At 59.9% G+C, this 17,231-nt stretch overlaps 1 protein-coding gene across 1 annotated transcript in view; it reads left to right on the plus strand.

The window, feature by feature from the left end:
- LOC147693207 (NACHT, LRR and PYD domains-containing protein 12-like) overlaps window positions 1-17,231 on the plus strand; it is a 1,239,310-nt gene that overhangs the window by 206,993 nt on the left and 1,015,086 nt on the right. The window contains exon 4 of the mRNA XM_086933624.1: window positions 13,545-13,715. Within this exon, the coding sequence (XP_086789750.1) occupies window positions 13,545-13,715 (171 nt within the window). The remainder of the gene's footprint in view (window positions 1-13,544; window positions 13,716-17,231) is intronic.

The following is a 17,231-nucleotide window of genomic DNA, read 5'->3' on the forward strand; positions in this document are numbered from 1 at the left end:
GGCCCGTACCCGATCAGGTACGCGGTAGGCCCGGTGGCGGATAGGAGGGCTGTCTCCGGTGTCCACATCGTGCACACACCAGGAAGTGACACCTGGGGTGAGGGAGAACAGGCTGGCAAATCGTGATAGGAGGGCTTGGCACTCTTGGCGTTGTTCCTGGGTGAGGGTCTCCGAGAGTCGGACCCCATCCACGGAGCCGTCTTGCTCCTGGGTCCGCAAGAGGTCAGGGAGAGGCTCGGAGTCGTCCTCAACCCCGTTGTCTGTGGCCATCAAGAGGCTGAGTTCTGTTCGTGCAAAGTGGGGTTTCAGTCTGTTGGTGTGGAGGACTCGGAGCGGATTCCGGGCGGACTCCATATCGATCAGATAGGTGGCGGGTCCCTTGCGCTCGATTACCTTGAAGGGTCCCGTCCATTTGTCTTGGAGAGCGCACGGTTCTGTGGGGGACATTACCCAGACCTGTTGCCCCGGCTCGAATTCAATAGATGAGGCGTTCTGGTCATACCATCTCTTCATGTCCTCTTGACTGGCCTCTAGGTTGGCTTTCGCTAGGTCTCTGAACCGCTGGGACTGGTTGCGGAGGGTGAGGAGGTACCGGAAGACATCTGGAGGACTCTTGGCCGGAGGCAACTCCCAGCCTTCTTTGATCAGGCTGAGTGGCCCCCGTACTGGGTGCCCATAGAGCAGCTCGAATGGGCTGAAGCCTAGGGACTTCTGTGGGACCTCCCGGTAGGCGAAGAGGAGGCACGGCAGCAGCACGTCCCACTGGCGACGGAGGGGTTCTTCCAATCCCCCGATCATCCCTTTTAGTGTGCGATTGAACCGTTCAACAAGTCCGTTTCCTTGGGGGTGATAGGGGGTCGTGAAGCGGTAGGTGACCCCACACTGTTGCCAGAGGGACTTCATGTATTTGGAAATAAAGTTCGTGCCTCTGTCACTGACGACTTCTCGGGGGAACCCCACACGGGAGAAGATCCCCATCAGGGCCCTGCCGACCACTGGGGCTGTGACGGTCCGGAGAGGAATAGCCTCAGGGTAGCGGGTGGCGTGGTCCACTAGTACTAGGATGAAGCGATGGCCTTGTCTTGTACGTGGGTCTAGGGGTCCCACAATGTCTATTCCGACCCTCTCAAATGGGGTTGTGACTACGGGAAAGGGTTGCAGGGGGGCCTTTAATTTGCGGCCGCTCTTCCCACTGGCTTGGCACGTGGGGCAAGATCGGCAATGCTGGTGCACATCGTTTCTCATTTTTGGCCAGAAGAAGTGGGTCACTAGGCGGCTGTAGGTTTTATCTTGTCCCAGGTGCCCTGCCAGGGGGACATCGTGGGCCAGATTTAGCAGGAAGTCTCTAAAGCGGAGTGGCACCACTAGTACTCGGTTGGCCCCCAGCTCGGCGATTCGTTGCTCGCTGTACAGTAGGTCATTGTCCCAGTAGACCCAATGAGCTCCGGAGGTATCCCCTGCGCTTTGGGCGAGCGCTTGTTGTCGGAGTCCCTCAAGGGAGGGACAGGTCTTCTGCTCCTGACGAAATTGTTCTTGTGTGGGCCCCCCTTCTTGAGCCCACTGGTCGAGATTAGCAAGGTCGGAAGGTTGAGCAGGTTCGAGGGGGATGCACTGGTCGGGGGTCTCGGCGGGGGCGACCGGAGGCGGAGGCGCCGGCCATTCTGGTTCTTCCGGGTGATGGTTGGCACGGGCGGCCATAGACCGGGTGGTGACGCACGCCCAGTCTGGGACGCCCAACATCCCCAAGTGTTCTTTTCGCTCCACGGCTGCCCACGGGGAGCTTTCCAGGTCATTTCCGAGGAGGCAGTCCACGGGGGCGTCGTCTCGGACCGTTACTTTCAACATGCCGGAGACCCCTCCCCATTCAAAGGGGACGCAGGCCATCCGACACAGACTCTCCGAGTTGTCGGCTGATCGTACAGGGCAGAGAATGTTCGGTAGATATTGCTCTGGGGTCACCAGATGACAGCGGACGGCTGTCACACTGGCCCCGGTGTCTCGAAGGGCTTCGGCCCGTTGTCCATTGATGCTCACCCATTGGCCGTACTTCTGGGTGTTAGCGGGTAGGGGGACCCGCGGGACCATGTCTCTTCCCCCTAAGCACGCGAGAGTCATGGCGGCTGGCTCCCACCCTTGATACTCTTGCTCGTCTGTTTCTTGTTCCTCGGAGATCTGTTCTTCCCCTAGTGCCGCGGCGGTCACCTGGCGGGGTCTTGGGCTCTGATACTGCGGGCAGCTTGGGTCATTTGCATAGTGGCCGACTCGTTGGCATCGGTGACATGTAACATTGGCTCTGTATCCCGGTCGCGCCGGGGTGCTGCCCCGGTTGGCCGGGGGGGTGGTGCTGGTAGTGGGGGCGGCCGGAGTGTTGTCTCTTCCTCGTCCTTGGCCCCCTCCTCCTCCTCTGGATCGGTGGTGACCATTGTTGTTCCTGTTCTGCTCGTAGGACCCATTCCGGCCCACTCGGGTGATCTCCCACCGGTCAGCTTCGGCTGCGAGCTGCCGGGGATCGGTTAACTTGCTGTCGAGGAGGTGTTGGCGTAGTTCAATGAAGCAGTTGTTGGACAGATGCTCCCATACCATCAGATTGAACAACTGCTCGTAGGTCGTGACGTTGTTCCCTCTGATCCAGCCTTCGAAGGCTCGGCTAAAGTACGTTACATAGTCCACCCAAGTTGTACCTGGAATGCGTGTGCAGTCTCGGAACCTCTGACGGTACATCTCGGGCGTGAGGCCATAGCGAGTGAGGAGGGCCGCTTTCATATGGTCGTAGGAGGTCATCTGGTGGTCTGGGAGCTGTAACAGAGTATCGCGGCCCTCATTGAGGAATTTGCCCCATAGGCCGGCTCCCCAGTCGGCTCTATCGATCCGGTGCGCAGTCATCGCGATTTCATATGCTTTAAACCATTGCTGGATGTCGTCTTCTCGAAAATATTCTCGGACCACATCCTTGGGGATGTGCACTTTTTTGTCCGTGGTCCCGGGGGTGGACGGTCTGTCGGGCACCCCTAATTCTTTATTCTGTTTGCGCAGGTTGATCTCGGCTAGGTTCCGCTCGTGCTCGTACGTTAGTCTTTTTTCCTCGAGCTCCCTTTGCCTCTGTTTCTCCTCTCTTTCTTCTCGGAGGCGAAGGTGCTCTAAGTTTATTTTTTGCTCGGCCAATTTGAGTTCTATGTCCATCTTGAGTCGGGCCATTTCAAGTTCGTGTAGTCGGGCTTTTTCTCTTTCTTGGATCTCGTCTTGCGAGAGACCCGTTCTTTGCTCTTCAGGGGCCGTGTTGGTCTTTTTCGCGGTGCTTTGCTCCGGGGCTTCGACATCCCCGGTCTCTGCCCAAGATTCTAGGGCATGCTTAAAATCGTCCTTGGTACTTAGTCCGGTGGTAGCGATACCTAGTTCGATGCAGAACTGCTTTAGTTCACGATGGCTGTATTCCTCTAGCTTTTCCATTTGGAACTTCTCAGTTGATCCGCTCTCTTTAGTCGACATTGTTGTTCGTTGTGGGGTGAGCTACTCTCTGTACGTTATGCGGTGATTCGGATCGCGCCGCTGGCCACCAATGTTAGACGGACCGGGAGGGTCGGCCGAGATTACGGGGAGAGGTCTCCAGGGAGAGCCGTCTCCAACGACTGTACAGATAAGTAACTTCCCCCCCACAGACGGACACCACACAAGATTGAAGGTTAACGAGACTTTATATGCACTTCTTAGGTTACGTTGATATAATACAAGGAGGTCTGGACTCAGGGGTCCCCTCGGTTCTGATCTCTGGTTGAGGAAAAGGGTAGCGGGACAGTCTTAGTTACCAATGAGTTCAATAGCTCTCAATCCTCGAGCTCGGCGTGGTTGCTGATCGGGCCGTGGAGGAGCCAAGCAGGTCCCGAGATGGATGAAGGATGGTCGACGGGCCGTGGAGAAGCCAAGCAGGTCCCGAGATGGATGAAGGATGGTCGACGGGCCGTGGAGAAGCCAAGCAGGTCCCGATGCAGATGACAGTTACAACGGTCCGCGGCCTCGCCAGCAGATCCGGACGACGGTGAAGGATGAAGGTTACGACGGCTGTGGCAGCGCCACCAGGCAGGATGATGGTGCACAGGACAGAGCTACGGCAGCGCCAGTAGTCCGTCCAGGATGAGTTCTTCTTTCGTCTCTCGACTCCAAGATACAACTGCCTTCCTGTTCTGGAGCTGCCCCAGTTATAGGGCTGGCGTGCTTTGATGTCCGGACCCTCGCACTTGGAGGTCGGGAGGTCCGGGATGAGGGAGTCCAGACACCCAGCAGGGGGGTGGAGCCAGCGCCCGGGGAGGCGATGGGCGAGCGGCACTGGCCGGGGGAGAACCATCGACACCTCTTTCTCCCATTGACTGGCCAAGTAGCTCGCTCACCTCCTGGGTGGAGGGTGGTGCCGGAATGTCTGAGGCCGGGCTAGGCCCAGGGTTGAGGTCGATCGGGGGCCAGGCGGCCTCGTGGCGAAGTGTCCAAGATGGCGGCCCGGGCTGGGCGCGTGGGTCGGCCGTGGATCGGACCCACGAGGTTATCATGCTCGGGGGCAGGTGTCCCTGAGGGGACGTAGGACGTGCAATGGTGGGGTGTGGTGCTTGTATGACTGGCTCGGGCTTGGTCGAGCCGGGGGAGAGCGGCCCGTCACGTGGCCTGTCCAACACACTGCATCCGCAGCACAGCGCCAGCACTGTCCTCCCGCCACCACTGCATCCTCAGCACAGCGCCAGCACTGTCCTCCCGCCACCACTGCATCCTCAGCACAGCGCCAGCACTGTCCTCCCGCCACCACTGCATCCTCAGCACAGCGCCAGCACTGTCCTCCTGCCAGCACTGCATCCGCAGCACAGCTCCACCACTGTCCTCCTGCCACCACTGCTTCCGCAGCTCAGTGCCGCCACTGTCCTCCTGCCAACACTGCATCCGCAGCACAGCGCCAGCACTGTCCTCCCGCCACCACTGCATCCTCAGCACAGCGCCAGCACTGTCCTCCCGCCACCACTGCATCCTCAGCACAGCGCCAGCACTGTCCTCCCGCCACCACTGCATCCTCAGCACAGCGCCAGCACTGTCCTCCTGCCAGCACTGCATCCGCAGCACAGCTCCACCACTGTCCTCCTGCCACCACTGCTTCCGCAGCTCAGTGCCGCCACTGTCCTCCCGCCACCACTGCATCCTCAGCACAGCGCCAGCACTGTCCTCCTGCCAGCACTGCATCCGCAGCACAGCTCCACCACTGTCCTCCTGCCACCACTGCTTCCGCAGCTCAGTGCCGCCACTGTCCTCCTGCCAACACTGCATCCACAGCACAGCGCCACCACTGTCCTCCTGCCACCACTGCTTCCGCAGCTCAGTGCCGCCACTGTCCTCCCGCCAACACTGCATCCGCAGCACAGCGCCAGCACTGCCCTCCTGCCAACATTGAATGTTGGACAGGCCACATGAAGGGCCGCTCTCCCCCGGCCCAACCAGGCCTGAGCCCAGTCCCGCAAGTACCACACACCACCATTGCACGTCCTCCGTCCCCTCAGGGACCCCTGCCCTCGAGCCTGCCGACCTCGAGGGTCCGATCCACTGCCGGCCCACGCGCCCAGCCTGGGGCGCCATCTTGGACACTCCACCACGAGGCCGCCTGGCCCCCGATCGACCTCAACCCTGGGCCTGGCCCGGCCTCAGACATTCCGGCACCACCCTCCACCCAGGAGGTGAGCGGGCTACTTGGCAAGTCAATGGGAGAAAGAGGTGCCGATGGCTCTCCCCCGCCAAGTGCCGCTCGCCCATCGCCTCCCCGGGCGCTGGCTCCACCCCCCTGCTGGGTGTCTGGACTCCCCCATCCCGGACCTCCCGACCTCCAAGTGCGAGGGTCCGGACATCAAAGCACGCCAGCCCTATAACTGGGGCAGCTCCAGAGCAGGAAGGCAGTTGTATCTTGGAGTCGAGAGACGTAAAGAGGAACTCATCCTGGACGGACTACTGGCGCTGCCATAGCTCTGTCCTGTGCACCATCGTCCTGCCTGTTGGCGCTGCCACAGCCGTCGTAACCTTCATCCTTCATCGTCGTCGGGATCTGCTGGCGTGGCCGCGGACCGTTGTAACCGTCATCTTCCACCGGGACCTGCAGGCTCCGCCGCGGACCGTCGTCCTTCCTTCATCCATCTCGGGACCTGCTTGGCTCCTCCACGGCCCGATCATCTAGAACGCCGAGCTCGAGGATTGAGAGCTATTTTGTACTCATTGGTAACTAAGACTGTCCCGCTACCCCTTTCCTAAACCAGAGACTAGAACCGAGGGGACCCCTGAGTCCAGACCTCCTTGTATCCATCCTCGTAACCTAAGAATTGCATATAAAGTCTCGTTAACCTTCAACCTTGTGTGGTGTCCGTCTGTGGGGGGGAAGTTACTTATCTGTACAGTCGTTGGAGACGGCTCTCCCTGGAGACCTCTCCCCGTAACCTCGGCCGACCCTCCCGGTCCGTCTAACATTGGTGGCCAGCGGCGCGATCCGAATCACCGCATAAACGTACAGAGAGTAGCTCACCCCACGACGAAGTCACAATGACCACGAAAGAGAGCGGATCAACCGAGAAATTCCAAATGGAGAAATTGGAGGAGTACAACCATCGTGAACTTAAACAATTCTGCATCGAACTGGGTATCGCTACCACCGGACTGAGTACCAAGGACGATTTTAAGCATGCCCTAGAATCTTGGGCAGAAACCGGGGCTGCCGGAACCCCTGATCAAAGCACCGTAGAAAAAACGACCACGGCCCCGGAAGGGCAAAGAACGGGTCTCTCGCAAGGCGAGATCCAGGAAAGAGAAAGGACCCGACTACACGAACTAGAAATGGCCCGACTTAAAATGGACGTTGAACTTAAGTTGGCCGAACAAAAAATCAACTTAGAGCACCTGCGTCTCCGAGAAGAAAGAGAGGAGAAACAGAGACAAAGGGAGCTCGAGGAAAAAAAAACTAGCGTACGAACACGAACGAAACCTAGCCGAGATCAACCTACGCAAGCAGAATAAAGAAGCAGGGGTACCCGAGCGACCCCCCACCTCAGGGGCCACAGACAAAAAGGTACACATCCCCAAGGATGTTGTCCGAGAATACTTCAGAGAGGACGACATCCAGCAATGGTTTAAAGCCTATGAAATCGCTATGACTGCACACCGGATCGATAGAAGCGACTGGGGAGCCGGTCTCTGGGGAAGATTCCTCAATGAGGGCCGCGACACCCTACTACAGCTCCCGGACCACCAGATGACCTCCTACGACCATATGAAAGCGGCCCTCCTCACCCGCTATGGTCTCACACCCGAGATGTACCGTCAGAGGTTCCGAGACTGCACCCGCATCCCGGGTACAACTTGGGTGGACTATGTAACATACTTTAGCCGAGCCTTCGAGGGCTGGATCCGAGGAAGCAACGTCACGACCTACGAGCAACTATTTAACCTGATGGTATGGGAGCATCTGTCGAACAATTGCTTCATTGAACTCCGCCAACACCTCCTCGACAGCAAGTTAACGGATCCCCGGCAGCTCGCAGCCGAAGCTGACCGGTGGGAGATCACCAGAGTGGGCCGGAATGGGTCCTACGAACAGAACCGGAACAACAATGGTCAGCACCGACCCAGAGGAGGAGGAGGGGGCCAAGGGCGAGGAAGAGACAACGCCCCGGTCGCCCCCGCTACCAACACCACCCCCCCGGCCAACCGGGGCAGCACCCCAGCGCGACCGGGGTACAGAGCCAATGTCACGTGTCACCGATGTCAACGAGTCGGCCACTATGCGAACGACCCAAACTGCCCGCAGTACCAGAGCCCAAGACCCCGCCAAGTGGCCGCTGCAGCCCTAGGGGAAGAACAGATCTCCGAGGAACAGGAAGAGTACGAACAAGAGCATCAAGAGTGGGAGCCAGCCGCCATGACTCTAGCCTGCTTAGGGGGGAAGGACATGGTCCCGCGGGTCCCCCTACCCGCTAACACCCAGAAGTACAGCCAATGGGTGAGCATCAATGGACACCAGGCCGAAGCCCTTCGTGACACCGGGGCCAGTGTAACAGCCGTCCGCTGTCACCTGGTGGCCCCAGAACAGTATCTACCGAACATTCTCTGCCCTGTACGATCAGCCGATAACTCGGAGAGCCTGTGTCGGATGGCCTGCGTCCCCTTCGAATGGGGGGGGGTCTCCGGCATGTTGAAAGTGACGGTCCGAGACGATGCCCCCGTAGACTGCCTCCTGGGCAATGACCTGGAAAGCTCTCCGTGGGCCGCCGTGGAGCGAAAGGAACACCTGGGGATGTTGGGCGTCCCCGACTGGGCGTGCGTCACCACCCGTTCCATGGCCGCCCGTGCCAACCACCAGCCAGAAGAACCCGAATGGCCGGCGCCACCGCCTCCGGTCGCCCCGGCCGAAAACACCGACCGTAACATTCCCGCCGAACCAGCTCAACCCACCGACCTCGCTAACCTCGACCAGTGGCCTCAAGAAGGGGGGCCCACGCAAGAACAATTTCGCAAAGAACAGAAGACCTGTCCCTCCCTCGAGGGACTCCGCCAGCAAGCGCTCGCCCAAAGCGCAGGGGATACCCCCGGAACTCATTGGGTCTACTGGGACAATGATCTGCTGTACAGCGAGCAAAGAATCGCCGAGCTGGGGAGCAACCGAGTACTAGTGGTACCCCTCCGTTTCAGAGACTTCCTGTTAAACCTGGCCCACGATGTCCCCCTGGCAGGACATCTGGGACAAGATAAAACCTACAGTCGCCTAGTGACCCACTTCTTCTGGCCCAAAATGAGAAACGATGTGCACCAGCATTGCCGATCTTGCCCCACGTGCCAAGCCAGTGGGAAGAGCGGCCGCAAACTAAAGGCTCCCCTGCAACCTTTTCCCGTGGTCACTACCCCGTTTGAGAGAGTCGGAATAGACATTGTGGGGCCCTTGGACCCACGCACAAAACAAGGCCATCGATTCATCCTGGTGCTAGTGGACCACGCCACCCGCTACCCTGAGGCTGTTCCTCTGCGAACTGTGACAGCCCCGATGGTCGGCCGGGCCCTGATGGGGATCTTCTCCCGTGTGGGCTTCCCCCGAGAAGTCGTCAGCGACAGAGGCACGAACTTTATTTCCAAATACATGAAGTCCCTCTGGCAACAGTGCGGGGTCACCTACAGATTCACAACCCCCTATCACCCTCAAGGGAACGGACTCGTTGAGCGGTTCAACCGCACGCTAAAGGGAATGATCGGGGGGTTGGAAGAGCCCCTCCGTCGCCAGTGGGATGTGCTGCTGCCGTGCCTCCTCTTCGCATATCGAGAAGTCCCCCAGAAATCCCTGGGCTTCAGCCCATTTGAACTGCTATATGGACACCCAGTGCGAGGGCCGCTCAGTCTCGTCAAAGAAGGCTGGGAGATGCCTCCGCTAAAGAACCCTCCAGATGTCTTCCGGTACCTCCTCACCCTCCGCAACCAGACCCGGCGGTTCAGAGAACTAGCGAAGGCCAACCTAGAGGCCAGTCAAGAGGACATGAAAAAATGGTATGACCAGAATGCCTCATCCATTGAATTCGAACCTGGCCAACAGGTATGGGTGATGTCCCCCACTGAGCCCTGCGCCCTGCAAGACAAATGGACGGGGCCCTTCAAAGTAATAGAGCGCAAGGGGCCTGCCACTTATCTCATCGACATGGAATCCTCCCGGAACCCTCTCCGGGTCCTCCACGCTAACAGACTAAAGCCCCACTTTGTGCGAACAGAGCTCAGCCTCCTGATGGCCACAGACACTGGGGTTGAAGAAGACTCCGAGCCTCTCCCTGACCTCCTACGGACTCAAGAGCAAGACGGCTCCGTGGATGGGGTCCGGCTCTCAGAGGCCCTCACCAGAGAACAACGCCAGGAGTGTCAAGCCCTCCTATCACAGTTCGCCAGCCTGTTCTCCCTCACCCCGGGTGTCACTTCCTGGTGTGTGCACGATGTGGATACCGGGGACAGCCCCCCTATCCGCCACCGGGCCTACCGCGTGCCAGACCGGGTACGGGCCTGCATCCAGGAAGAAATAGCCAAGATGCTCACGATCGGGGTCATCGAGCCCTCAGACAGTCCCTGGGCCAACCCTGTCGTACTGGTCCCCAAAGCAGCTGCCCCCGGCACCACACCCGAACTCCGGTTCTGCGTCGACTACCGGGGCTTGAATGCGGTCACCAGAACAGACGCGCACCCCATCCCCCGGGCAGATGAACTAGTCGACCGAATGGGAGCTGCCCGCTACCTCAGCATCTTCGACTTGACAGCAGGCTATTGGCAGATCGGCCTCACACCCCGGGCGCAAGAACGTTCTGCCTTCTCCACCCCCGATGGCCATTACCATTTCACGGTCATGCCCTTCGGCATGAAGAATGCCCCAGCAACATTCCAACGGCTCGTCAATCAGGTCCTGGCGGGGCTCGAAGGATTCAGCGCCGCCTACCTAGACGACATCGCTGTATACAGCCACCATTGGACCGAGCACCTCCACCACCTCCGAGCAGTGCTGCAAGCCCTTCAGCGAGCTGGCCTCACGATCAAGGCCAGCAAGTGTCAAATTGGGCAAGGGTCTGTAACCTACCTCGGACACCAGGTGGGAAGCGGCCTAGTGGCCCCGCTACAGCTGAAAATTGCCGCCATCCAGGCCTGGCAGCCCCCCATTACCCAAACCGAGGTACGAGCCTTCCTGGGCCTCACGGGCTACTACCGAAGGTTCGTAAAAGACTATGGTACCATAGTGGGGCCCCTCACAGAACTCACGTCAAAGAACCAGCCCAAGAAAGTCACCTGGACCCCAGAGTGTCAAACTGCATTTGAACAATTAAAGGCCGCCATGTGTTCCACCCCTGTGCTCCAGGCCCCAGACTACAGCCGGGAGTTCGTCGTCCAGACGGACGCCTCCGACCAGGGCATTGGGGCAGTCCTGTCTCAAGTGAACACCGAAGGCCTTGATCAACCGGTGGCCTTCATCAGCCGGAGACTCCTACCACGGGAGCAACGCTGGAGCACCATAGAGAGGGAAGCCTTCGCTGTGGTATGGGCCCTCAAGAAGCTCCGGCCCTACCTTTTCGGCACCCACTTTCGGGTGCAGACCGACCACCGACCCCTGCAATGGCTGATGCATATGCGGGGGGAGAACCCAAAGTTGCTACGCTGGTCCATCTCCTTGCAAGGTATGGACTTCACAGTCGAACACCGGCCTGGGCCAGATCACGCCAACGCGGATGGCCTGTCCCGGTTTTTCCGCCTCGACGAGGAGAGTCCCCAAGAGGATGGGTAACTCTCCCCGCCTTCAGCTGGGGGGGACGCATGTTGGACAGGCCACATGAAGGGCCGCTCTCCCCCGGCCCAACCAGGCCTGAGCCCAGTCCCGCAAGTACCACACACCACCATTGCACGTCCTCCGTCCCCTCAGGGACCCCTGCCCTCGAGCCTGCCGACCTCGAGGGTCCGATCCACTGCCGGCCCACGCGCCCAGCCTGGGGCGCCATCTTGGACACTCCACCACGAGGCCGCCTGGCCCCCGATCGACCTCAACCCTGGGCCTGGCCCGGCCTCAGACATTCCGGCACCACCCTCCACCCAGGAGGTGAGCGGGCTACTTGGCAAGTCAATGGGAGAAAGAGGTGCCGATGGCTCTCCCCCGCCAAGTGCCGCTCGCCCATCGCCTCCCCGGGCGCTGGCTCCACCCCCCTGCTGGGTGTCTGGACTCCCCCATCCCGGACCTCCCGACCTCCAAGTGCGAGGGTCCGGACATCAAAGCACGCCAGCCCTATAACTGGGGCAGCTCCAGAGCAGGAAGGCAGTTGTATCTTGGAGTCGAGAGACGTAAAGAGGAACTCATCCTGGACGGACTACTGGCGCTGCCATAGCTCTGTCCTGTGCACCATCGTCCTGCCTGTTGGCGCTGCCACAGCCGTCGTAACCTTCATCCTTCATCGTCGTCGGGATCTGCTGGCGTGGCCGCGGACCGTTGTAACCGTCATCTTCCACCGGGACCTGCAGGCTCCGCCGCGGACCGTCGTCCTTCCTTCATCCATCTCGGGACCTGCTTGGCTCCTCCACGGCCCGATCATCTAGAACGCCGAGCTCGAGGATTGAGAGCTATTTTGTACTCATTGGTAACTAAGACTGTCCCGCTACCCCTTTCCTAAACCAGAGACTAGAACCGAGGGGACCCCTGAGTCCAGACCTCCTTGTATCCATCCTCGTAACCTAAGAATTGCATATAAAGTCTCGTTAACCTTCAACCTTGTGTGGTGTCCGTCTGTGGGGGGGAAGTTACTTATCTGTACAGTCGTTGGAGACGGCTCTCCCTGGAGACCTCTCCCCGTAACCTCGGCCGACCCTCCCGGTCCGTCTAACATTGAATGAATCACAAACCTAGAATTGGATTATCCGAGTCAGACTCATAGATTTAGGCCCGATTTAAATGTTGACATAAGCCTTCTCTGTTGTGACGTTGAGTTCTCACCGCCAACATTATGGCTGAACGCTGAACTTAAAAGCGGGCCGACCATAGCTTGACCCCAGTGGAGACGTGTCTGTCTCCACTGTGGACAGACAAACTCCCCTGACAGCCCCACAGACGCACGCGTGTACCTCGGGCAGGAATGCGCATTAAAAGGACAAATACTGTGTTTATCTCCAAATATCAACGTCTCCAGTGACGTGTACAAGCATCTAGACAGGCGCGAGAAACAATATCCGTGACCGGAACTTTGGTGTAAAATGTTAAATTCCAACAAAACAACATTTCATTGTAATTCCATAACAATCCCGAGGTCGGGTGATTGTAAGAAAACAGAACCCACCTGCGGTGAAGAGCGATGACCCTTGACCTCAAATCCGCTATTTTGGGTCATAAGTTTATCAGCGCAGCCGAGCTACGGAAAGCACCGCTATAGGGTCAGACCTAGAGGAGATAAATGAATACTTACCCAGGAGCCAACATTACGAGTTAAACATTGACAATGAGGAGGGCTTCTGTAATCTAATTACATATCTAAAGAGGGATTACTCACCCCATCCTGGCAAATTCACACTTGTGCTGTGAATCCCTTATCTTATGTCCGCACTCCAAAATATGAACACCTGAGAAGTACCCAATATGTGATGTTGGTCTATTTCTCAATATATTATTTTATTCTGTGAATAAACACCTCGTCCCACAGGGACCGCAGACGAAAACATTTCTCTGTGCGCATCACACCCCGTGTAAATATACTAATGGCTGCAATAACTGCGAAAGTTGTAAGTTGACCAATCACACCACAGCAGAGGGTCTCCAGGTTAAAATATGTCTTATATATTTATAAATATGTCTATTTAGCTCCGCCTCTGCCAGTCTGAGACCCCCCATGAGGTTCCTATATAAACAGGGCGTGGTCGGCTGTGTGAGGTGGGATGTGTCACTAGAGGGGAGTAAGTCCAGGACGGGAAGGAAATGAAGATAAAACTGAAGCTGTGACACCCCTGTCTGTGCTCTGCTTTACTCCTCTCATATCTCTTCTCTCCTGCAGGTTGTTTAGTTGCTCCCTCACCGGTTCATGCTGCGAAGACCTCGCCTCTGTCCTGGAAACAAACACATCTCTCACAGAGCTCGACCTGAGTGACAATACGCTGGGAGACGCTGGAGTGAAGAAGTTGTGTGAAGGCCTCAAACACCCAAACTGCAAACTACAGAAACTGAGGTACAGAGCTGAGCAGTTCTTAGCACGTCATTGATTTCTAAATATACATCATAGGCAGGGCTCAGACATATATTTTAAAGTGATGTGGAAGAGGCATGTCCATTCCATGACAACACAATGTGTGCAGGAGCCTCAGCAGGAGTCTGGGGGCTGAGAAGCAGGAGTCTGGGGGCTGAGCAGGAGTCTGGGGGCTGAGGAGGAGTCTGGGGGCTGAGCAGGAGTCTGGGGGCTGAGGAGGAGTCTGGGGCTGAGCAGGAGTCTGGGGGCTGAGGAGGAGTCTGGGTGCTGAGCAGGAGTCTGGGGGCTGAGGAGGAGTCTGGGGCTGAGCAGGAGTCTGGGGGCTGAGGAGGAGTATGGGGGCTGAGCAGGAGTCTGGGGGCTGAGGAGGAGTCTGGGGCTGAGCAGGAGTCTGGGGCTGAGCAGGAGTCTGGGGGTTGAGCAGGAGTCTGGGGGTTGAGCAGGAGTCTGGGGGCTGAGCAGGAGTCTGGGGGCTGAGGAGGAGTCTGGGGCTGAGCAGGAGTCTGGGGCTGAGCAGGAGTCTGGGGGTTGAGCAGGAGTCTGGGGGCTGAGCAGGAGTCTGGGGGCTGAGGAGGAGTCTGGGGGCTGAGCAGGGGTCTGGGGGCTGAGCAGGGGTCTGGGGGCTGAGCAGGAGTCTGGGGGCTGAGCAGGAGTCTGGGGGCTGAGGAGGAGTCTGGGGGCTGAGCAGGAGTCTGGGGGCTGAGGAGGAGTCTGGGGCTGAGCAGGAGTCTGGGGCTGAGCAGGAGTCTGGGGGTTGAGCAGGAGTCTGGGGGCTGAGCAGGAGTCTGGGGGTTGAGCAGGAGTCTGGGGGCTGAGCAGGAGTCTGGGGGCTGAGGAGGAGTCTGGGGCTGAGCAGGAGTCTGGGGCTGAGCAGGAGTCTGGGGGTTGAGCAGGAGTCTGGGGGCTGAGCAGGAGTCTGGGGGCTGAGGAGGAGTCTGGGGGCTGAGCAGGGGTCTGGGGGCTGAGCAGGGGTCTGGGGGTTGAGAAGGAGTCTAGGGGCTGAGCAGGAGTCTGGGGGCTGAGCAGGAGTCTGGGGACTGAGAAGGAGTCTAGGGGCTGAGGAGGAGTCTGGGGGCTGAGCAGGAGTCTGGGGGCAGAGCAGGGGTCTGGGGGCTGGGCAGGAGTCTGGGGCTGAGTAGGAGTCTGGGGCTGAGCAGGAGCCTGGGAGTTGAGCAGGAGTCTGGGGCTGAGCAGGAGTCTGGGGGCTGAGCAGGAGTCTGGGGGCTGAGCAGGAGTCTGGGGCTGAGCAGGAGTCTGGGGGCTGAGCAGGAGTCTGGGGCTGAGCAGGAGTCTGGGGGCTGAGCAGGAGCCTGGGGGCAGAGCAGGAGTCTGGGGGCTGAGCAGGAGTCTGGGGGCTGAGCAGGAGTCTGGGGCTGAGCAGGAGTCTGGGGGCTGAGCAGGGGTCTGGGGGCTGAGCAGGAGTCTGGGGCTGAGCAGGAGTCTGGGGCTGAGCAGGAGCCTGGGAGTTGAGCAGGAGTCTGGGGGCTGAGCAGGAGTCTGGGGGCTGAGCAGTAGTCTGGGGGCTGATGAGGAGCAGGAGTCTGGGGGCTGGAGTCTGGGGGCTGAGGAGGAGTCTGGGGGCTGATGAGGAGCAGGAGTCTGGGGGATGGAGTCTGGGGGCTGAGCAGGAGTCTGGAGGCAGAGCAGGAGTCTGGGGGCTGAGCAGGAGTCTGGGGGCTGAGCAGGAGTCTGGGGGCTGAGGAGGAGTCTGGGGCTGAGCAGGAGTCTTGGGGCTGAGCAGGAGTCTGGGGGCTGAGCAGGAGTCTGGGGGCTGAGCAGGAGTCTGGGGACTGAGAAGGAGTCTGGGGGCTGAGGAGGAGTCTGGGAGCTGAGCATGAGTCTGGGGGCTGAGCAGGAGTCTGGGGGCAGAGCAGGGGTCTGGGGGCTGGGCAGGAGTCTGGGGCTGAGTAGGAGTCTGGGGCTGAGCAGGAGCCTGGGAGTTGAGCAGGAGTCTGGGGCTGAGCAGGAGTCTGGGGGCTGAGCAGGAGTCTGGGGGCTGAGCAGGAGTCTGGGGCTGAGCAGGAGTCTGGGGGCTGAGCAGGAGTCTGGGGCTGAGCAGGAGTCTGGGGGCTGAGCAGGAGCCTGGGGGCAGAGCAGGAGTCTGGGGGCTGAGCAGGAGTCTGGGGGCTGAGCAGGAGTCTGGGGCTGAGCAGGAGTCTGGGGGCTGAGCAGGGGTCTGGGGGCTGAGCAGGAGTCTGGGGCTGAGCAGGAGTCTGGGGCTGAGCAGGAGCCTGGGAGTTGAGCAGGAGTCTGGGGGCTGAGCAGGAGTCTGGGGGCTGATGAGGAGCAGGAGTCTGGGGGCTGGAGTCTGGGGGCTGAGCAGGAGTCTGGGGGCTGAGGAGGAGTCTGGGGCTGAGCAGGAGTCTGGGGCTGAGCAGGAGTCTGGGGGTTGAGCAGGAGTCTGGGGGCTGAGCAGGAGTCTGGGGGCTGAGGAGGAGTCTGGGGGCTGAGCAGGGGTCTGGGGGCTGAGCAGGGGTCTGGGGGCTGAGCAGGAGTCTGGGGGCTGAGCAGGAGTCTGGGGGCTGAGGAGGAGTCTGGGGGCTGAGCAGGAGTCTGGGGGCTGAGGAGGAGTCTGGGGCTGAGCAGGAGTCTGGGGCTGAGCAGGAGTCTGGGGGTTGAGCAGGAGTCTGGGGGCTGAGCAGGAGTCTGGGGGTTGAGCAGGAGTCTGGGGGCTGAGCAGGAGTCTGGGGGCTGAGGAGGAGTCTGGGGCTGAGCAGGAGTCTGGGGCTGAGCAGGAGTCTGGGGGTTGAGCAGGAGTCTGGGGGCTGAGCAGGAGTCTGGGGGCTGAGGAGGAGTCTGGGGGCTGAGCAGGGGTCTGGGGGCTGAGCAGGGGTCTGGGGGTTGAGAAGGAGTCTAGGGGCTGAGCAGGAGTCTGGGGGCTGAGCAGGAGTCTGGGGACTGAGAAGGAGTCTAGGGGCTGAGGAGGAGTCTGGGGGCTGAGCAGGAGTCTGGGGGCAGAGCAGGGGTCTGGGGGCTGGGCAGGAGTCTGGGGCTGAGTAGGAGTCTGGGGCTGAGCAGGAGCCTGGGAGTTGAGCAGGAGTCTGGGGCTGAGCAGGAGTCTGGGGGCTGAGCAGGAGTCTGGGGGTTGAGCAGGAGTCTGGGGCTGAGCAGGAGTCTGGGGGCTGAGCAGGAGTCTGGGGCTGAGCAGGAGTCTGGGGGCTGAGCAGGAGCCTGGGGGCAGAGCAGGAGTCTGGGGGCTGAGCAGGAGTCTGGGGGCTGAGCAGGAGTCTGGGGCTGAGCAGGAGTCTGGGGGCTGAGCAGGGGTCTGGGGGCTGAGCAGGAGTCTGGGGCTGAGCAGGAGTCTGGGGCTGAGCAGGAGCCTGGGAGTTGAGCAGGAGTCTGGGGGCTGAGCAGGAGTCTGGGGGCTGAGCAGTAGTCTGGGGGCTGATGAGGAGCAGGAGTCTGGGGGCTGGAGTCTGGGGGCTGAGGAGGAGTCTGGGGGCTGATGAGGAGCAGGAGTCTGGGGGATGGAGTCTGGGGGCTGAGCAGGAGTCTGGA

This window comes from Lissotriton vulgaris, chromosome 8 (assembly GCF_964263255.1).
Source record: "Lissotriton vulgaris chromosome 8, aLisVul1.2, whole genome shotgun sequence".
Classification (NCBI taxonomy): domain Eukaryota; kingdom Metazoa; phylum Chordata; class Amphibia; order Caudata; family Salamandridae; genus Lissotriton; species Lissotriton vulgaris.